The sequence below is a fragment of the Grus americana genome, chromosome 5 (assembly GCF_028858705.1).
Source record: "Grus americana isolate bGruAme1 chromosome 5, bGruAme1.mat, whole genome shotgun sequence".
NCBI lineage: Eukaryota > Metazoa > Chordata > Aves > Gruiformes > Gruidae > Grus > Grus americana.
The window spans coordinates 27,065,815-27,088,806 of NC_072856.1; the positions used below are offsets into that span (position 1 = coordinate 27,065,815).

Here is a 22,992-nt window from a genome sequence, read left to right on the forward strand (position 1 = left end):
ATAGCAACATTTTAATCTGTTAAGTCTTTCTTATTTCCTATGATTTTATATTTCCTTTTGAGATATAGTTTGCTCCACAGAACATTAATTGTACTAGTACAAAGAACTCAGCACATATTAGAAATATTATATATTCCTAGCTTTATGTACTTATATATCTATTCCAATTTACATGTGTTTAGAAGTATTTTAAAGTTGCCCATTAATATGATCAGGGCAACTAGCGTAAGAACTGCTTATGTTAAAAAAAAAAATCTTGGTCTATTTGGCAAATCAGTTCAATTGTCCTGCCTTCTGCTAGGCAAAACTACAACCCATTTGTAGCTGACCCAAACTAAATGATAGATATATAGAGAAGATTAATTCTGATTAAATTTGTGGGTGATGTTGATGCACTGTTATAACAAAGCAAATACCCACCAGGCTGCACTTACCCCAAGGAGTCCAAACTTCAGATACACCGATCAATTCAATGAGTGCTAGCGAGGGCTTAGTGCTTAGTGAGTGCTAAACCACTCCAAAGATGTAGGATATTGCATGCCATATTTCAGCTCAAACTCTTCTCTTGCTTCCTTTTTGTTCAAGAGCTACCAGGGTGCTGGAAATCCCAAGCCTGGATTGCAGTACTTTAATAAACATAGAGCTCTCATTGCAAGCAAGCCTTTTTGGGGCAATAAAGGGAATACCAGAAATGTTTGGTTATACCTTTGTCTAGACTGACTACAGCCATACTATTTTAAGTACTAATATTTCTCACAGAGTAATGGGACTGTTCTTTTCCTGAAAAAAACGGAAATATGCCCAATAATCCTCCACTTTTCTCTGCATTACCTGCTGCATAACTTGTCTTCTTGTTGGGGTTTACCACTGAGCATGGCTTCATTGTAAGGTTGTGCTCTGCTGCACTGGAATCTGCTTGGTCCCAGTGATGTCAGAAACAACAGCCACAGGAAGTTCCCTTTCCTAAAGAAATTTGTAAGAAAATGTTACTTCTTGCATCCTTTCTGTTTACCAAAATGCAAACTATGACAGGCAACAACTCCATGACGATAGGGCAAAGTAGAGCTATTTGTTTCCTTGTAACGCAATCAGCCATAATTAGGAATTAAGCAGAACTGCTTATAGTGTAAATTGCAGAGTGGAACTGCACAAAGTGGGAGTGAGTTTGGTTTCAATAGGGAACAGCATTTTTCTTAAGCCCATTTCAGCTTTTGCATGAGCTCCTTCATCTCACTGCCACTGAAGCACAGGCTTGTTGATGGCTTTCATGGATCTTTTGTATTAACACATGATGCCTTCTTTCTTGCCCATCGGGATGCTGCATGTTTTTTCAAACGGTTCTCTGCGTTGTTCTGGAGTACAGCAGCTTCTTGCGCTCAGTAAATCGGTAAGGTTCAGTCAATTTTTTTTTTCTATTTATGATCTTTTAAATAAAAAATACAATGACAGAAAAAAAATGCCTTTCCCAAAGCCAGACAACCAAACTTTCACTTGGTTTTGCTAAACCAAACATTAATTCTTCCATAATCACTAGTTTGTTGGTTAAACTATAAGTAGTCCATTGTAAATATTGTCCTGTTTGCCGCTACTCACCAGTCTATGTGTCTTCATGTTTTATAGATTACTATAGCCAACAATTGTCTTTACAATAGATGACAAATATTTTAACCATCTGTGATTCATTTTAGTGAAGAGAAAAAACTGTCCTGAGTAGAAAAGGACTTGTTTCTTATTAACATAAACCAACTGCCTTGTTTCTAAGGTGTTCTCAGGATATCAGTTCAGTTCCTTGCTTTGCCACGTTTTGTGTATGACCACCACTGGAAAATAAGTCTCCTTGTGTTTCCATTACCCATCGTTAAAGGGAAATTAATATTGATTTGCTTTGGCAAGAAAGTAAACCGTTCAGGACAATGATTGGATTTTAATTACTGTATATATAAATAGAAGTAAAATTAGTCACCAGTTTTATTTCATTATTTTATGTAATAATATAGCAAAAAGTTAGACTGCTTAATTCTTTATTAAGTGGCTTCATCAAGCCAATATGTATCTTGCCGAGCCTAGGGCTGTTTTTAAATCCTCTCAATAGTGGTGTTCAGATACTCTAATCCCTTTCTGCAGAGGTGAAGCAAAATCTGAATCACAATCTGATGTTGATGTCTGGGAAATCCTGAGGAAAGCTCCTCCTTCCGAATACGAGAAAATCGCTTTTCAGTATGGTATCACAGACTTGCGTGGGATGCTGAAACGCCTCAAACGCATAAAGAAGGAAGAGAAAAAAAGTACAGGTTAGCGAGCTGTATTTATTCCAAACATATGTGTCCGTATCTTTCTCTATGGGAGTTCTTCAAATACTAACATCAGCTGGACAGCAGCCAGATAGAAGAGCACAAGAAATAGGAGTTTCCTATTCCAATTGTTACACAGTCTTTACATGTGAAATGCTGATTACCAAAGATTAAAGCTATGCCCAGAGCTCTGAGATACCTTGCTCTGAAACTCTGGATATTCTGAACCTGCTCATTTTACTAGTTCCTTCTGCTCTGCCCCTTATCTTTCGCTGAACATAAAGCAACAACAGCCCTCACTTCCCCCACCCCCAAAACTGGTCAGTATGTCAGGCATCAGTGATACATTTAAAGAATTTAATTTCCATTGGGATGATACTTTTGGAATTCCTTAGCCTTTTCTAGTCTTGTGAAGTATTAATTAATTTTAACTAATTTGTTTTAAAAGTCTGAAACGGAGAAGGCAAGCTGGCATATGTTATTACTGAGATCAGTATCATTTTCCTATGTGGGAAGACATCATTGTAACTCTGTTTAGGATGTTTTGAAGTACATATTCACATCTGATTTAGAATATTCTACTTGGGTTATTTTAGTTTATATCACATGCTTTTCATCCTATGTTAAGGAATAATAGAAAATAGAACAGGGTGAAGAACAGACTGAAATGGTAAAAATGCAAACAGGGATGCAGAAAGTGGGGAAGGTTTAAGATGACAGTAAACAACAGGAAAGAAAATAAAGATTTATTTTCCTGACAGAATGAAAAAAAAAAGTATAAAAATTATTAAGATATTCTTTTTTTAAAAAAAATCATTCCTCATCACAGCATTCCTCAAGAAACTGGATCCAGCTTACCAAGTGGACAAAGGGCAAAAGATTAAATTAATGGTCGAAGTTGCCAATCCAGATGCGGATGTGAAATGGCTGAAGAATGGACAGGAGATCCAAGTGAGCGGCAGGTAAACTAGAAATATGGGAAATCCAAAAAGAAATGGGGTACAGCTTGGACAAAGTAGAAAACTAGCTTTTCTTAGAAAGAAAGGAATCTAATTCAAGCATCCTGGCTTGTATCAGCAATAGTGTGGCCAGCAGGACTGGTGTTGGTGAGGTGCTAACAGGCGCTGGTGAGACCACACCTCGAGTGCTGTGTTCAGTTTTGGGCCCCTCACTACAAGAAAGACATTGAGGTGCTAGAGCATGTCCAGAGAAGGGCAACGAAGCTGGTGAAGGGTCTGGAGCACAAGGCTTATGAGGAGTGGCTGAGGGAATGGGGGTTGTTTAGCCTGGAGAAAAGGAGGGGAGACCTTATCGCTCCCTACAACTACCTGAAAGGAGGTTGTAGCCAGGTGGGCGTTGGTCTCTTCTCCCAAGTAACAAGCGATAGGACAAGAGGAAATGGCCTCAAGTTGTGCCAGGGGAGGTTTAGATTGGGTATTAGGAAAAATGTCTTCACCAAAAGGGTTGTCAATCATTGGAACAGGCTGCCCAGGGAAGTGGTTGAGTCACCATCCCTGGAGGTATTTCAAAGACATGTAGATGTGATCCTTAGGAACATGGTTTGGTGGTGGAGTTGGCAGGGCTAGGTTAACGATTGGACTTGATGATCGTCAAAGTCTTTCCCTACCAAAATGGTTCTATGATTATATTCTAAAATAGGGAGACATAGGAGCTGAGAAAGAATCTACGTAGTGCTTTGGCTCAGGGCCAGTTTGCTGTTCTCATGACTGTTTCTTTTTCTTCCCTCTGCTCTATACATCTACACATGGAACTGGATGCTTACATACACCTACTTAGCAAGTAAGTCCTCAGATTATATTCTGATCTTTATGTGTATATCCAGGGTTGAAAATTCATTTCTTGTGATGTGGGACATACTTCAGTGTAGCTTGTTTGTAAAACCAATTTCCAGTGATTTTGTGCTGAAGCCATGACAAGGCATTTTTCACGGTAGTCAGATTTGTTGTATGACTAGATGTAAGAAAAGCATCCAACACCATTCACAGGAGTTTGTATGTGCCACACTTGTACAAAGATTTCTCCATAATTTCTCATGCTAGTTTTTCAAACACTACTGCTGTCACTGAGACAGGAATATAGGGTTTGAGTCTTAACAAACCTTGCCACTGAGGTCAGAAAAAAAAAAGTACGAACATTTTCTCTGCTAGGCAGGGGAAGACAGTGACTGGGTCCAAAAGAGTTACTCTCTGATAATTAATAATAAGATTCTCTTTTCAGATATATTTTTGAGGCTGTTGGGAATAAGAGAATATTGACCATAAACCACTGCTCTCTGGCCGACGATGCAGCATATGAATGTGTGGTAGGGGAGGAGAAGAGCTTCACAGAATTATTTGTAAAAGGTGAGCAATGGTAGCAAAAGGAGAGAGATCTCCCCTAACATTTAACATTGGCTTGCTGTCCTCTTCTCTGCTCTCAGATCAGTTAATCTTGTAAGAAAGGAAATTCTCAAACATATGATCGAATTCTGACATCTGTTGAAGCAGATATTTTTCTTACAGTTAAATGAAGGAAGATTTTTTTCCCTATAGCTGCAACTAAGGCGGCACAGGAAAACAGCACAGTAATAATTACCATTAATTCTCATTTGGAAAGTGATTTACGTCTTCCCAACAATAGGACTAGAAACTTTAAAAAACTGATTCCTCTCAAGATAAACATGTCCCTCAAGCTCTGTAAGCAGATCAAGTAGTACAGAAAACTAATGCCTCCAGTTTAGGATTTCAGAATATATATGAAAACTCATTGATCCTGTGTTTGTATTCTGTCTCATGAAGCAAAAAAACCCAAAAGGTCATTTGATAACATTGCTAATGTGATCCGGCATAATAAATTTTAAGTTTCAACACAGAAAGCATCACCATGTATTTGGCCAGGGGTTCTTCCCATGGAGTGCAGAGTGATGAAATCTACCTCTGGTCTTCAGTCATTCAGGATATTGTTTTAATTAAAAGTCTCTTCATTTCCAGAACCTCCAATCCTGATCACTCACCCACTGGAGGACCAGATGGTGATGGTTGGAGAGAGAGTGGAGTTTGAGTGTGAAGTGTCTGAGGAAGGAGCTACTGTGAAATGGTAAGGGAATAGAAAAGAGAAAAAAACCCAAACAACATCAAACCATATCCTTCCATGGGACATTCTAGGACCAGTGTTTGTGGGCAAGAGTTGTGGAATAAAAAGGAAGAAGTCATCCTATGTAGTTGTTTTCAGGAAAAGATTGATCCTCTCCCTATATGTCAAACACTGAGGAGGAACTGTGAGGTCAGAATATGGCAGAAAACAAATTACAGATATTTTACAGTGCTGCTAAAATTTCTTCTCCAGTGTTTACAGGATGCTTCTGACTGTACCAAGCTGTTAGCTTTAAAGTTTTCTAAACACTTGACAGTAATGTCTAACTATTGCCCAGACTAATCAGATACGTATTGTGACAAGTTTACTATACTTTATGGAATCTTTGGTCTTCTCAACTCAGTGAGGGGTTTTTTTAAAGTATTTTTTCTTAGGTAGAAAGTTAGTGTCTCTTGAGACAGAGAGGGAAGGTCATTGACTTATTTTAATATATCTGTTACATTGATCCTGCAAAGCTGGTCGTTATGCATACACGGCGAGCAGGATTAAGATGACAAACGTTAAGACCATAGAGTCCATTTTGTTGGGCATTCCAGCTGAGCGGAAGCTGGAAGGTTTGCACTGCTTGGGCAAGCACAGCAGGCAGCGCTCACATACCAGGTCTTACACACACTGTTCTCACTTCATTTCTTTACCAGATGAAATTCTCTTGTGCTTGTTAACAGCTTCAGGCACATGGTTATCAACTGTTCCCACAATGCCCATTACATTCCTGGAAAGTGCCAACCACTCATCTGCTCTCCCAAAGGAAGGAACTGAGAATTTAAATAGAGCCCAAGAGCTAGTACAGCATATGCGTTACACTATTAAAGCCACGTGCACAGGCCCACATATGCTATTGTTCAGGAACTGCTTAGAGATGCCTGGTCACAAGAGACGGGGACAACCAGATCTGTCCCTCTCAGAGCACAGTGCAGCTGCCACACTTTGATGCTATGCCTTTGAACAACTCCCGTACATCTTGCAGAGCTGGTATCTGTGGGATGGGCATTTGGTGTTACAAGGGCAAACCAGCAGCTGTCTCAGCCTGAAATGCAGCAAGTGGTCAGAGAAACTCTTCAAATCATAGCAGCAGCAAACTGAGCAGTTAGACATTTACACTGTATTTTACTGGTTTTATTATGTGAGGCTCAGACAATGCTTTTTGGCAACAAATGGAGCAGTTTAGACAATGGAGAGAAGTGTTCAGGGAAAACATGAAACACAGTTTGGAGAAAGAGTTCCAGTTCTATGGCTCATTAGGGAAATGCTCAATGGTTTAAGCCAAGTAACAGGCACGAACTCAGGGCACCTGTTATAGCTCTTGCACCCTTTAAACCTGGGAAATGAAATCACAAGCACATGAACAAAAGCAATTATGTGGCTTGCACAAGACAGAAATAAGGCTTACAGCCTCCTAGGCATGGCCATCAGACTAGGGCTTGGACAATTCATTATGTGGGTCTCCTCATAGCAGTCAGGAAAGAATGTTCTCTTGATCACCTGGAAAGGTCTCACATTATTATTATGCAGTACTATGGAATTATTTCTAAACTTCAGATGGTCTTGCAACTAATATAATTCTTGAAAAAAAATTGTAATAAAATACATAGTTTTGACCTGATTTTTTCATCTCTGAATGCTCGATGTATCATCTTATCAGCTCCAAAAGAAAACAAACTATAGTAATGTAATAATAACAATAAATCTATATGTCCCCATTATCACATAGTACCTACATCAGTGATGTCTCACAAGACATTATCAATTTATCCTTGGAATCTAAACAGGAAATAGGAAAGCATTTCCAGACAGAGAAGAGGCATTGAGTGGTGAAGTTGAGAACAGATATTTGACCTTGCAGATGTGCAGGACTTATATAGACTAAACCATGGCTGACCTACCTATTATTGCACTAGTTCTGCTTCAAGTGTGAGGCTGGACCAGATGACCTATGGTAGTCTTTAAACCAACACATCTATGATTCTATATAATCCTCCATTTACACTTTAATATCAAATGATTCTTCTACTTCATTGCTCTAGTTAGCAAAGGAAGGCCTGTAATATTACCTTATGTGAGGTTTTTGACTTTTCACTGAAGCAATGCATTATTTTAAGCCAAATGATACCTGGGAGTTCTTTTTTGAGGTTTACAGTTTTATCTCTCCACTATCTGTCAGTACACCCCTCTGCATACACTCTACTACTCATACACAGCATCAGCAATGTGCTAATCAGTAAAACACACACAAGTTAAATATACTATTCCCTTCCCGGGGATTTAAGACACTAGTCATTGCAAATATTTTTCGTTATTTAGACAAGATTTCAAGAGCTCTCTTTCTATAACAATGGCTGAATAGAACATTCAGATATCTTTAATGAGCCATGTGTCAAAATATATCACCAAAAAATAAACGTAAAAGTTCAGCTTTGGAACACTAGCCACAGTGCATGTGCCTGGTTTTGCCATAGCAGCGTGTTGAATTTCTGGATTACAGTCATTCAGCAGTTCAGCAAAGGTTTACGCATTGCATTGTAGCAGTTGTTCCAGAACTAATCTGCATGAATGAGAATATCAGCCTTAGGAGAGCATCTTGCATGTGGCCTCAGACTCTTGCCACTCAGCAAGCAGAGGAAACACTATCCTGACATAACACCAAGCGGCTGTGTTTCATGTGGTTGTTATAGGCATCCTCGGTTTCCTCCCTTACTGGTGGTGTAGTCCTGTGATCTGGAAGGCAGGTCGATGTTTTTCTAAACCAACTATAAGTTCCAATAAGCTGTGCTGTAAAGAACAGTTAGGAGGGAATAACCTGTAGGTATTTTGAAATGCAGTTGCAGCAGGTACACCTAAGTCACAAGTTGTAGGATGCCTGTCTCCGCTTAAAGTTTTGATCTTGTGATTTACTTCAGCAGACTCTAACAGAGGCAAAAGGTTTTCTTGCATACATCTACCTAGAAATTAGATCTATAGTATTTTAGGAAGTCCCTAAGTAGCATTTCAATTTGCTATGCTGTAAGGTCATTTGTTAAGTTGAATAGTCACTGGTAACAAATAAGGGAAATAACACAATATAGAAAGAAAATTCTCACTCTATTAAAAGCATAAAATCTTTTCCACTTCTTTTTCCACATGAGTAAGTATCGAAGAGAAAAACTTTTTCATTTACAAACTGCAGCAGTATTCAAGTAACATAATATAAATATATTCAAATACTAATGAAAAATATAAAATGCTACAAAAGAAGTTGAAGAAATTACAAGTGTTTTTCTTGTAGCATGTTTATGTTATTTAGGATTAGGAACAGGAAATCTTTAGAACGTCTTATGTATTTTTGTGTGACCTTGACTAAACAGCATGAATCCTCTCTGCTTGTTTCCTTTCATGACGACTGGAAATTACATTAATTAAATTTCCTCCCAGGCTGGATGGTGAAGCTTAATTTAGTAATGTCTTAAATATACTGTGCATCCTTGAATGGAAAGGGCTACAAAATCCAAAATACACCTTCATTTAAATCCATCCTAAAATTTCCTTCTTTTACTGATGTCCAAAAACCATTAATTTATAACAATTATAATTCACAACAGGAAAATTAAGACTTTGAAGTCATTTCCCAGCAAGCCCCATTTACCTTATGGCAATAATAATAATAATTCCCTGCTGGTGAAGTGTGTCTTCACCCCCGTATCTTCTAGAGCATTTAACGTACTTTCATCTTTATCTATAACATATAAATAGTAACAACCAAGTAAATCCTTGTGAGTGAACTATCATGAACCAGAAATCAAACACCTAGTGAAAATTAATGGTCAAGCTAGAAGCATTCCGGTTCTGCTTCCACTAACACTTGTGCAATGGTCTCTTTTTTGCTAACTTGAAATGATACAAAGATTGGGTTTATCTTGTGTCTTCCAATCTCTAGTAACATTGAGCTGACTGTTAATCTCCTCTTCTGACCACAGAAAAATGACTCAACACTATTTGGCATTGCAGGGAAAAGGATGGAATTGAGCTGACACGGGAAGAAACATTCAAGTACCGATTCAAGAAAGATGGAAAAAAACAGTATCTAATTATTAATGAGTCAACCAAGGAGGATAGTGGACACTACACCGTGAAGACCAATGGCGGGGTATCAGTCGCTGAATTGATTGTACAAGGTAGGCACAGATAATATTACAGAACCAGACAAGCTGAAAAATGAAAACAGGCCTGAAGGTAACCTTCTCCAGGATAGTGCACAGGGGTAGCATAATCCTCATGCCAGGGAAAAAGATGACTTAATAAGTCCTGCGTGCTGTGGATTTCTCTTCATATTTCACCTTTCCACAAACAGCTTGCTCAGCCATAGCCTTTTCTACTCAGCAAATCCACACCAACTGTTTACTTACAGATCTATTCTGATTTGTTGATGTGTGTATCGATTATTCCCACAATATCAGAGAAAAAGCTGGAAGTTTATCAGAGCATTGCAGACCTGACAGTGAAGGCACGTGACCAGGCAGTCTTCAAGTGTGAAGTTTCCGATGAAAATGTGAAAGGAATCTGGTTGAAAAATGGAAAGGAGGTGGTCCCAGATGAAAGGATAAAGATCTCCCATATTGGCAGGTTAGTCTTGTGTCAGAAAGCAGGTACAGATTTGGGTATTGCATTACAAACCACAGGAGCTATTATCTCGGGGGATAGGAATATAAACCAAGACTTTGTCCTGGCTCCAGCTAAAAGGAAAAAAAGTTTAAAACGTTCTCATATGCAGTCAGCATATAGTCACAGACTTGTTTTGGTATGCATGCAGTCTTTCTGTGTTGGTACATTTTGCATCTATGACATCAGTGGTATATCAGTAGAATTCATTCTCAGTTTTCATTAGGATTTCATGTTTTCTTGGTATTCAAACAATCTAGAAAACACATTGTTGATAACTTTAAAATTAGGAGTAGTGTTTAGACAGATTAAGACAGCATATATATATAAACCCCTTCAAAAAAAACTAGTGTTTATATTAACACATGCAGTTGCACAATTATGAGCTCAAGTTTCTTAGCAGTCTAACTACTACTGGAAATGGAGAGCGAGAAGATTCAGAAGATACATAAGCATTACATGTTAGGTAAAGTCTTCCCTAGTACTCCCTTTCTGTATTCTGTTTTGAATTTTACAATAATACAGGGATGGAGCATCAATTTTTAACTTGTTTTTTCCAGAATTTATTGTAGTCACAATCTGATCAAATTAAACCAGTCAGCAGTGTTACAACTGCCCTTGTAATGGTAAAGGACTGGACTAAAGCAGAGAAACGGCATCCTCTATTCAGATTAGCCTATGCATCTACCTTGACAAGAAAAATCCATTAATAGACAACATGCTGACATGGATTTGCTTGAACACTGAAAGTAGAGCAGTCTACAGCCCTGGTGGTTGTTGACTTGATGTTAGGGCAAGGGGAGAAAAAATAGCAATGCTTGTTAATATCCTATAGCCTGCACCTTGTCTGTTGAGATAGCCTGTTTCTCCTGGAGAGGTAAGGTAAATGAGTGGAATATATTTGTTCATGTTTCCAGAATCCATAAGCTAACTATTGAGGATGTAACACCAGGTGACGAGGCTGATTATTCCTTCATCCCTCAGGGATTTGCTTACAACCTTTCTGCCAAGCTTCAGTTTTTGGGTAAGTTAGAATATGTAATGGGAATTCCAGAGGGATAAAATGATGGCAACTAATCATGGTTATACCAGGAAAAAGTATGCAGAATCTCTTTCCTGATACCTCCATAGAGGCACATTGCTTTTCCCTGTTATTTTGTGTTACCATTATCTTATTGTGTTACAGAGCCTATTTTCCAGTTCATTGCATTAATCTGTTGATGTATACGCCTTATGAGGTTTCAATGATGAATAGTTTTAAAATTATTTTTTGGGTGTGGATGCCATGTAAATTCTTTTTTCTGATCTATTTCTTGTACCCCCTTCCTCCTTTTTTTTTTTTTCTCAGAGGTCAAGATTGATTTTGTACCAAGAGAAGGTAAGAACAGCAGTCATTACTTATATGCAAGTAAACATGTTTTCAACAGCAAAGGAAGCAGTGCTTTTTCATTTTTATCTTAATGTATGAATATTCACCTTTTCTTTTTTTTTTTCTCCATACAGAACACTCAAACTCTATTTAAAACTTATTCTCTCTGCCTTTGTTATAGAGCCTCCCAAAATCCACCTTGACTGTCTGGGCCAATCCCCTGACACTATTGTCGTGGTGGCTGGGAACAAATTGAGACTGGATGTTCCCATATCAGGAGATCCAACACCCACTGTCATCTGGCAGAAAGTAAACAAGGTAATGTGTAACCTGACACAGTGTCTGAGGCAAGGAGGTCACAACAGGAAATGTATTTTCTTTCTCAAATCTTACTTTGATTTACAATTCTTAGTTACAAGTATTTTAATCTTCCTTTTAATTTTATTTTTTAAAAACCTCAAGGAAAAAAAAAGAATATCTGCAATGCAGCTGTTTGGGATTTAGCTGTTTTTGTGAGAGTCATCCTGAACTGTTGTTTTTCTGAACTATTGCCTGTTTTTCTTTTCCAAAAGAAGGGGCTGAGTATATATGAGTAGACATATGTACATGCAGACAGTAGGATACCATGCACATTTATTCTCTTCCTACCTCAGAGAAAAAGAACTAAATGATCAGTCATCCCCATCACCTTCACCTGATAGGATGGACATGTTCTGGAGATGGCAGCTTCTTTTTTTACTCTTTCTCAAGAAATCTACAGTCTTTGAATAATATGTCTTCTTAGCAGACCATTGGGGTAAAACTGTATTTGCTATAATGAAAATAGAGTACATTTGCTATTTGCCTTAACAAAGCAATTACAAAACATCAAAGAAAGAATTTAGAAGCTAGACACAAAATGTTAAGTGAGTTTCCTTTCTGGCTGTCTGAGAACGTCCCCGCCCCTCACCATCTGTGGGCTCTTGAGCTATAACTAGCATAAAACACAGAAGTACTTTGCATAATATTCTACAGCATCATTACACTTCCCATAGGTGTAGATATCAACAAAATAATATTGACAATTATATTAATTTCCCCAATCTCATTTCTTTATGATTCTGCCTCATTCTTTGTTCAGGTCAGCGTATTTAGTAAGACTTGGAACTTTTTACTGCAATGCAGAATTAGTACGGAAACAAACAAAAAAGCAGTTTGTCTCTCTTTTGGGAACCAAGATAAAGTGACTCTCTCATAAACGTTTCCCTGAAAAAATTATGATCGGGTATCAGACAACCCCTATACAGTGTTATTTCTAAGACATGAGGTCTCAACATGTGAGTAAAAGAAGCCAGTCTTGATTTGAAGGGTGTATAGCATATACTTACTAATGAAATCCTAAACGAACAGTAGCACAGCTTCAGAATATGTTGTTTGATGTGTGTTACAGACCTGACTATATTTCTGAGTGTTAAAACGTTTACATCAACTTACTATCCCATTGTTACAGAAAGAAGTAATCCTTATTTGTGTAGTTACACAAGATGAGTAGCTAATACCACAGGACACAGACAGATTCACAACCAGATACAATTCTACTGCAGGAATGTCATGCATCTTTGTTAAGCTGTAAATTTAGTTTTGCTGACTTATCTTTCCGTTAATTCATTGCAGCCTGATACCTCTATTTCCATTTCTGCTTTTTACTTTCATATCAGTTGATTTCCTTCCCAGGTCTGCTTGCTGCCTCACTTTGCTCTTCGCTTTTCTCATCAAGCCCTCTAAACATATGGAGTCTTCACCTCTGTCTTGCAGAAACAGCTTTACTGCCCTGCTCAGAGAGACTTAGCTGACTTTCTGTGGTTTCTTTGCTTATCTAGAAAAGCGACCTTGTTCGAAGCAATGATGATTCCATGACTCCCTCAGAAAACAGCAGTGATTTAAATACTGATAGTAAGGTAAGTTCCTCATTATTTATGCAGACACACAAATACATTTAGTGTTTTCCAGATAAAAGGTCCTATCCAGAAGGAAATAAAATTAAAGTCAGTAGACATTGAACTGGTGAAGCAAATAGCACATCAGGCCCAACATCCTGCCTCACAATGGTGATTACCAAACTTTAAACGGGCACAAGAGATGTGGTGAGTAATTTTAGAGTAAGATGCTGATTGAGGAAATCTCTTTCTAATCACCATCACATAGTGGCTGGATTACAAGGAACCAAAGCAGTTATTTGAAAACTCTTTATGATATATTTGTGAATGTTTATCCCTTTTAATCCACACTAACCTGAAGCTTCAATAACAGCTAGAGGGAAAAAAAAGAAGACAAAATCTTACAGGACACAGGGAAAGATGACAATGGGTCAAGAGAGTGGACTATGTATGTACAAAACAGTGAAAGAGGATTCATTTTCCAACAATTGTCCTTTTTGTCATAAATAACTTTTTTACTTTGATAGTCAAAAAATGTTTTATTATGCAACCTTTCTCAGGGTTAGGATTCTGCTAGTGATTCTACTAGTCACTATTCAGACACATATGCTTTCAAACGGTTCCTGTTCTAAGTCTCAAGATAGGTGGGCACATACAGAAGAAAGGAGTGTGTTACAAGTGTACAGCAAGTTGTGGTCATTATGTTTAGACCTCAGCTCAGGGAAGAGTAGAAAGTTACCCCCTATGATATTCTTGTGTAACAGAAATCACACTGATGCCATTAACAGTCACAAGAAACACACTAAATTTTTTAGAGGGAAATTGTTCAAATCCGTGTTATCTGATGCCAAATGTAGATACTGTTGATCAGGAATGTTTGCTCAACCATTTGAATTTGAATTTGCAAATCTTCTTGAATTTGCACAGTACCCCGCTGTTATCCCTGAACCTTTTTACATTGATCCTAGCAGCTATCCCAAGTAGGATTTTGTAGAAGTAACTTCTTTGAAATGTAACTGTGTATGTGTAACTAGCAATGAATCTTAACAACCTGCAGACTTTCAGAACCAATTTTCCCAAATGTTATTTATGTGAGACACTTAGTCTATGTTTTCTGTCTTCTACGTACAAATAGATCTTTAAAAACTTTATAGCCTTTCAATAATTTTGATAATATTCAATGATTTGAAGATTTTCACCAGGTTACATACAGGCTCATCAGGTTGTCCCTGGCACAACTTGCAATGACTTTATCTGTTACTTTCACTGCCCACAGCTGCTGTTTGAATCTGAAGGCAGAGTTCGTGTGGAGATGCACGAAGACCACTGTGTCTTCATCATTGAAGGAGCAGAAAAGGAGGATGAGGGAGTATACAGAGTTATAGTTAAGAATCCAGTGGGAGAAGATAAGGCTGATATCACAGTCAAAGTTATTGGTAAGTGAAGGAAGGAAATAACCAGAGCATGAAAGCATCTCGAGTTCACTGGAACTCACCCCTCTCTCAAACTGAGGCAAGTTCTGACTTTAGGTTTAGAAAAACAGAAAAGGATCAAAAAGGTAGGAAAAACTATCAATCACAAAATTTAGCAGAAGTATTTTTCACAGGTAGTTGCCTTCTGTGTGAAAAGGTAGAGAATAACTCCCAGTAGAAATTAATCTATTTCCTTTTTATATAGTTCCAGTTTCAGGTGATCCTCTCATTTTACAGATGACAGTTCCTTCTGAAGTATATGCTTCATGCTTGTCTGAGACAAGAAAAACTTGTCATTTTGTTTTGGTGTATGTTCTTAAGCAAAGACTATATTGTTCTATAAGCAGTAAATAGTTAATGAAATAAAGAGACATAATGTATCTTATATCAAGATATACAGATTGCCACTGTGAGTCACAGAAGAGCTGTGGGGGATATAATTTTGAGTCAGTAACTTTTATAAATTTTTTCATAACATTTAACTTGTTTATACCCTGCCACACATATGACAAAAGGCCAGGTTTTAAGTGAACTTAGGAATGATAAAAGAAAATTATGTTCACCTACAGTACTAAAATTTAGAATTCACTGCTTAGGTGAACACTAAGTCCCTTTTCATCTTTTATAAATCCCGAGTCAGGATATTTACTATGAATATCTCCAAAATAACAAAATATGAGAAACATGCAGCCACTATATTGTATATAAACTTTATTATAGAGAAAATAGGAAACCCTGGGGCAAGCTTCTTCTTACAGAACAGAACCTTGTAACCTTACATTTTTGCAAAAAGTTGATTATATCTGGGAAGAGCAAGGGAGCTGAATAATCAAATGGTATTTAAAGGAAAACCAACCTAACATAGAAGCATCAAAGAGCAGGATTCACTCTAGGCTAATATGATAAATTCTTGATTGTATCTACTGTTGCTATCTGACAAAGCTGTATCAATATGATATGGAAAAAAAGAAAAATATTTCATTGACTTTTATACAGAAATCAAAACAGTAACAACTCTCATTCATTCTCACACTTTCTTCAGATGTTCCTGACCCTCCAGAAGCTCCCAAGATCAGCAACATTGGAGAAGATTACTGTACTGTGCAGTGGCAACCTCCTAAATACGATGGTGGGCAACCAGTACTTGGTAAGAAGTGCTAAAACATAAAGTTCCCAGCAGCCTTGCCTGTATTTTTGCTGCTCCTTTAAAATGGCACAGAAGGATTCTCTATGTTTATTCACCCTAGGAAGGCCGACCCTCAGAAACTACCTACTTTAATATAGCAAGCCTTCAAACTGGTCTAGATTCTGGCCCTTCTATTTTAGGGAGAGAGTGCCCTCTACCTGTGCTATGTGAAGAGGAGAAATATTTCAGGGAATAAGTTGCCAAGCACAAGGTGATACCAAAAATAGTTAAAGCTAAACATTCTTAGTCAAGACTGAAATTTTAAGTCAGTATACAGGCCTTTGGACTTACCTAGGAATACCAAAACACATTTGTGGCCACCTCAGTCATCAACTCCAGTCATCTGCAATGTCAAGTGCTCAGGCAGTACATGTTTCTTTTAGAAATCTACTTCATAATTCTACTTCATATACAAACACACATGATGGGTCACAAAATACTTTTCAATCATTTTAATGACCTTACAATCTGTACTTAAAACTAGAGACCAAAGTTATCATGCGATACAGGTAATGAGCAGAAGCAGTCAAGAATACCACCAATGCCATTTTAAGTTCTCTGCAGAGCATGGTGTTTTTAGATAAAACTCACTGTGATCCTCAGAGGGAAAACAAAATAATACAGGATATTGGCCAACTCTAGGGGAAAATTCCTTTGAACTCCAAATCTAGCAATTTGGTTGGTAAAGATCACCAGAATTTTAGTTTCTTTAAAAAAAAAAAAAAATACACTGAAAGCTATATGGACTCTTATGGGGATGCCAGGGATAGAAATGTTCTAAAATTCTTTTAACCCCCTGCATAGTATCCGGAAGAGAGGAGTTTGTAATTGCTTTTGGATATTTGGGCTTCATTCACTTCTACAAGAATAGACTAACCTCATGTAATTCAACACAACTTATCTGTGCAGGAATAAACAAGATACTACTGGGCCAGCCCTTTGTGGTTTCATCTGTTCTGACAGGAAGCAAGAAGTTAACAATTTGAACTATTATGTGCAAAGATATATACCAATAGGCATCCCATTACCACAGCCAAACACGCCCACACTTACACACCTTGACTATGCAAAGCCCCTGGTTTTGTTTTGTAGAGTTTTCAGGACACATATTGTGGAAAGTTCTTTGGTTTGTTTTCACTGTCAAAGGAATGATTTTGTTAATGTTTCACTAACAACCCTTTGCACTACATGAGGAGGTTTCTTCAGTTAGCACAGGACTCTACCACTAATAGGGCTGGAATAAAACGCTGGAGCAGGCAGTGGGGGTGGGGGGAAGGGAAGCCAAGATGCAGCATTATCCATTCAAATAAAGCTTTAAAAGCAAGTTAAAAAGGCAGGGGGGGAAGACATATGCATCCTGTCTTCATATTGTTAAAGGTGGCATTGTAAGCAGTCTGCTATAGTCTCTATTACCTATATCCAACAGATACAGAAAAGAAATTCACACCTCATCTTCGCTGTTATGCAAACCTTTCATGGGGTCTCATGTACTTTTTATATTACTAAAGAGTATCTTTATCATACATTCTGTGCATTTGGGGAAATAATCTGCTTTACCAAATGTTACCAAAGTATTGTCTTTTTATCTCCTTTTGACTTTTTTTTTTTTAATTGCAATTCTGGTATGCCACAGTGAAGAAGTGTCAGTTCTGACAGGAAACTATGCATATCTAAAATGGCAGAAAACCAGAAACTGAGTTGCTGAAACTTCTCTCAGTCTCACAGACCCTGATGAAGAGAGGAAAAAGCAGGAACATGTCAAAGGAACCATAGGTTCTTTGCTTACAGCATTTAACCCTGTTTAAAAGCCACTGAAAACAAGCATGCCAGGAGTAACTTTATATATTAGAAATGATGATACAACCTGTCAACTCAAAGGTACTTTCACCACTCATTTCCCAAAACATTCTGTAGACTCCTATGCTCTTCTTGCCATTCAACATAGACAGGAAAGCTGCTGATGCATGATGTCTGTGCACATAACGTGCCAGCAAACGTGCCTGTCATACTCCATTTCCCTTTGGATGCTGTAACTGCGAATCATACTTCCCAGGTATAGCAAATGGACATCTGCAAGTGTGATAGCCATGACCTTTGTGAGCAGCAGGGATTGAATCACTGTTTACACAGCTCAATTCATAAGTCTTTACAATGCGCTTGCTATAGACTTACACTATTGTAGCTGACCACTGTTACAGACATATCCTCTGTAGACTATGGGTAGAAACATACAATACATACAAATACATGGTATGTGTAAATCACCATTCAGTGTATTTTCTGGTTATTCACTCCGTAGTTAAAAGATGAATAGCTTTAAAACCCAAAAACTGTTTAAAAGAAATCTACAGGCATCACATCCAGGCATACTATCTGCAACACAGAAAAGCAGCAGAAATTTAATATAGCTGGATGGAAAGAAACATTTGATAACTCCTTCCTTCACTGGAAAAAAATTCATACAAACATTTCCAATGTGATACACAACTATCCTCCATATTAAGGATCAAGAATCACAGATTCCATTCCCACTTTTGGGAAATTAGAAGTTTATCTTCTAAACTGATAACCCAGCCTGACTTAGTCATCCTGAAAAACAGCATGGTAGTGTGGGAAAGGCTGTGGTTGTTGAGGGGGCGAGGGAGATGTACTAAAGACCTGGATTCTGGGCATACAGACTACACCTAGGCTATACTACAGATTTAGTTTGCAGTGCATCCAGCTCTCTTGGTTCTCCGTAATCATACACTTTTCTTCCAAGGGAATTGGCGAGAAAAATGGTGTGTGGCCAGGACTTACTCCACTATAGGGCTGAAGCAGAGCTGGGATCTGCACTGTCTGGGAAGCACTCTGCAATTCCATCACTTAGCAATGGATGCAGAGATCTAACATAAGAACTTTGAGAAATAATTTTTAGTTTAAAAAAAAAAAAAAGGAAGACTCAAACTGTTCTTCCAACTTATATTTTGCTTTGGGATTTATGCTGTTAGTCAAGATCAGTGAATTGCAGCAGAATACAAGAAAAAATATTTTTTTAACTCTATGTTTCATCTTACACAGTTCAATTTCTCCTTCACTGAACGGGCTTTCTGTTAAACTGCTGTGTTTCATGCATTGCTCTGCCATTAGGAGTGAATGACTGCGTTCTCATCAGAAAGAATTTACCATTTAAACCAGCTCTGCTAGTATCTTTATTTTGCATACTTAACAGCAGTGTATAGCATGCAAAATGTGCTTAAAGCCTAATACCACACATAGCTAAAACTAAATAACTTCTACTCTGCAAAGCATAATTATTCAGGTAAGAATGTCAGATAGAAAGAAAGTAATACAAAAGGAAACTGCAGGAAAATACCAAAGCTTCACACAATTCAGTTATATGCAATAATTCTGAATCACATTTGACTCTTTTATGCCATTGGACAGAAAAAAAAAATAAAGTGATTTTCTTTTTTCCTGAATGTGAGAGAATAATTTGCAGTTCTTTTACCTCATGAAAGCTATCCTTTCCAGGCTATATCTTAGAGAGAAAGAAGAAGAAAAGCTATCGATGGATGCGACTGAACTTTGACCTTTTAAAAGACCTAACCTATGAAGCCAAGCGAATGATTGAAGGAGTAGTTTATGAGATGCGGATTTATGCTGTGAATTCTATTGGCATGTCCCGTCCAAGCCCTGCCTCGCAACCCTTCATGCCAATTGGTGAGTTTTACCACACTCTATATTATTTCTAGGACAAAACCAAGACAGCACAATTTTCACGTCTTCTCTTCAAGTGCCCTTATACCTAAAAAGAATGTGTTAGGAAAGAGGTTATCAACCATCTCTATATTCTACATTTAATCAGCCTTTTCCTTTGTAAACTTCCTCTTCTCTGTCTCTTGTTCCCCTTCCTGAGAAGCACAGAGGTTCTAGTTTCATGAAATCGCTGATGAATTTTTAGTTGTTATAATTAGAAGTGTGAGAGTCAAGCTGGATCTAGAAAGGAGGAAAACTAATTGACAGAAATTTCCCTGTCCCTCTCAGCTTCTCCCATTCCTTTATGGGTGCAAATATCACAGTATCCCATCCAGTACTCCCTTAATCCTGGCCCTGTCCACAGCTAAAAGGATAGCTGATTAAGAAAATATTTGAGGAATGATTTTCTATAAATAAGCCTTCCCAACACAGAAGTGCAGTGTCTTCTGCAGTCCCTGAGCAAAGAGTCCTCAGGAAGCCTGCCTGCTAAAAGCTTTAGAAAGAAGACCCACAAAAATACAAATAGCTGGAGATTAAAATGACTAGAGTTGCTAAATCTACAAATATCAGTGAAGGGGGACAGCCTGCTGAAGGGGATAGTGTAAAAGCAGATGATGCAGTGAAGGGGTCAGAAGGAAAGGATGAACTGCAAGAAGCATCTCTTAATTCTGGATTTCAAACACACAGTGACTGGTCTGCAACAGAAGAGGGCAAAAGAAAACCATCAAGTGGAGCTACTGAAAAAAAAGGTCCAAAGTTTTCATGGGATAGGCAGAGTTTTATTTGATTAAGGATAAAGTTCACACTTACTGCTTCAGAGAAGAGATTTGGGGTTTTGATCGTGTACTGTGTGGTTGTGTATGCTCCCAACTGCCTTTGCATCCTGTGTACTATTCCTTGCTGCTATTTGAATATGAAAAATTTTGACACAGCTACAGAAAGGAAACTGGGTGATATTATTTTTTAAAATTTTTTTTACATTAACTTTGGGAACTAAGATCAAGTTCAATCAGTTGCACAATTTATAAACCTGTATTTAACTTACTTTAAATATGAAATATTTCTAATATGTAAAATCTGTTATGTATATTCAAAAGATGTTGAGTTTATAACACATATACATGGAGTATGCTAAACATACATTTCTTTAACATGATTGCTTTTATGCCATGTATACTAAATTTTATGTTCCAGCAATCTAAATGTTATTTTGAAAAAGTTATCTTTCTGTTTGCTTTTTGGAATCAATGGTTTCACAGTAACATTTGTGTGTATTTGGGATTCTCCAGTAAGGTCTTTTCTTGATTGTTTTTTTAATTAGTAGACAACAGTCATGCTTAAAAAGACTGAATTTAGCTAGTGGTCTTTCTGAACTATGGATTTAAAAAAAGCCATGACACTCCTGTTCTGAAAAGAAATGAAATAGCTATACGTAACTAAAGTGAAAAATTTTCAGCCCAAAAGTATTTTTCTCATGCAAGTCTGTTACAAATGCACAAATCAGAACTAGTGTTTCTGTAAACATGTAGTCATAACTTTTGGTCATTTTCTCCACTGTTAGAGGAAAATGAGTGAAGTCAAATTTAGTCACTAATGAATTTGGTTCTCTGCCTATGTGAACTTTGTCTAATTATAATCAGAGTGTTAAGTACAGCATACAAATTGTATGCATTTTTCTTTCTAAACTTTTCTGCAGATTTCTGCTGACAATTTGACTCCCTTCTACAACTCTTCTTTTTTCATTGGCTTTTACTCATAAGGGAGGAGATATGAATAGGAACTACTATCTTAACCTCTTCTTCCCCTCCCTATTAGAGGAATCTTATGCTGCACTTCTATAAATGAAGTTTTAGGTGTTACATTTTACAGCTCAGCTTCATTTTATTAAAACAGATAGTGGTATATAATTCAGCTGCTAATTACTCCTTCTATAGCTTTTGAATTCTCACAGTTGTATTGCTGTTTCTCAGAATTTACTTCTACATGTTTCCTTTTAGCTCCTCCAAGTGAACCAACCCACTTTACAGTGGAAGATGTTTCTGACAGCACTGTTGCCTTGAAGTGGAGACCCCCTGAGCGGATTGGAGCTGGGGGATTAGATGGTTATATTGTGGAATACCGCAAAGATGGATGTAAGTAAGCACGAGTATTAGGCAGCAGCAACTGAACATTATTAAAATACTACAATTGCAATGGCTTCACTGCAATATCCCAATAAATTAACCATATTCAGTAGCATTCTAATCTATGACTAACATCCTTGCCAACCATCACCAGACTTACCATGACTTAACTGTAAAACCATGAAAGCCACATCAACCATAACATCATTTTCATAATCATCATAAACTTTAATACAGAAAAATACTACAACAATACCAGTGCTGTTCTATCGTCACTACTATGCTTTTGCAGTATTCACAAATTGCGTATTCCTTAAAACCAATATAACAACATGACTGTAACAACATCAGTCCAACTTTCAAGAAACTGTCACTTTACCTCCTTTACTACTTGTGGTCTGATAATAGAGTATAAGTGCACCATATCTACAACATGCAATTTACTGTGATGCTATAACATAACATTTATGTCATAAAAATCAAACAAATTTATAATCACTTCAATCACAACATTTTCTCTGACACTAAGCTCGACTGCCATATAACCTAAACTATGGGTTTTACAGGGTATAATTTATCCAGAAATAATTCATAGCCTTTAATGAGATATCATCATGAAATTACCAGAATCTATATGTCATCATCATAGAATGATTTTATCAATCGTACTTCTGTGTTATTAGAATAACAAAGGAAGCCCTAAGAATTCTGTTCTACAGTGTCAACTGAGAAGTTAATAATAAATTCCAACAGTTATGTATTCTATTATTGTGTTCAGCATATGTGGCTCTCACCAATCTGTTTGGACACCCACAGGAGATATTCCAAGAAAAAATTAAATTAAGGCTTCACTTTCTTGCTAAAAATACTTCCAAAATTCTCTCCCCCTTCTTTTGCTAATGAAAATAAATATAGAGAAGCCCCACAGCTCTAAGCTTTATAAAATAGAATGCCAAAGGAACTACCCAAAAATGATTCCCTTACCCTTAGCTGTTTTGAATAAACAAAGTACATACATGTGTAAACACACCTTCTAGATCCAGAGTTCTTTTACCAGCTTAGTTTATTCCCTCCTAAGTGTGGTGTTGCATATTAAATTCATTTTACCCAAA

At 37.4% G+C, this 22,992-nt stretch overlaps 1 protein-coding gene across 1 annotated transcript in view; it reads left to right on the forward strand.

The window, feature by feature from the left end:
• Nucleotides 1–22,992, forward strand: part of MYBPC3 (myosin binding protein C3) — a 66,534-nt gene that overhangs the window by 21,480 nt on the left and 22,062 nt on the right. Inside the window, exons 10-25 of the mRNA XM_054827326.1 lie at nt 1,364–1,387; nt 2,125–2,291; nt 3,121–3,253; nt 4,089–4,091; nt 4,530–4,654; nt 5,282–5,387; nt 9,426–9,592; nt 9,875–10,040; nt 10,994–11,100; nt 11,425–11,454; nt 11,627–11,763; nt 13,305–13,382; nt 14,638–14,797; nt 15,876–15,980; nt 19,533–19,721; nt 21,755–21,889. Of these exons, the coding sequence (XP_054683301.1) occupies nt 1,364–1,387; nt 2,125–2,291; nt 3,121–3,253; nt 4,089–4,091; nt 4,530–4,654; nt 5,282–5,387; nt 9,426–9,592; nt 9,875–10,040; nt 10,994–11,100; nt 11,425–11,454; nt 11,627–11,763; nt 13,305–13,382; nt 14,638–14,797; nt 15,876–15,980; nt 19,533–19,721; nt 21,755–21,889 (1,832 nt within the window). The remainder of the gene's footprint in view (nt 1–1,363; nt 1,388–2,124; nt 2,292–3,120; nt 3,254–4,088; nt 4,092–4,529; nt 4,655–5,281; nt 5,388–9,425; nt 9,593–9,874; nt 10,041–10,993; nt 11,101–11,424; nt 11,455–11,626; nt 11,764–13,304; nt 13,383–14,637; nt 14,798–15,875; nt 15,981–19,532; nt 19,722–21,754; nt 21,890–22,992) is intronic.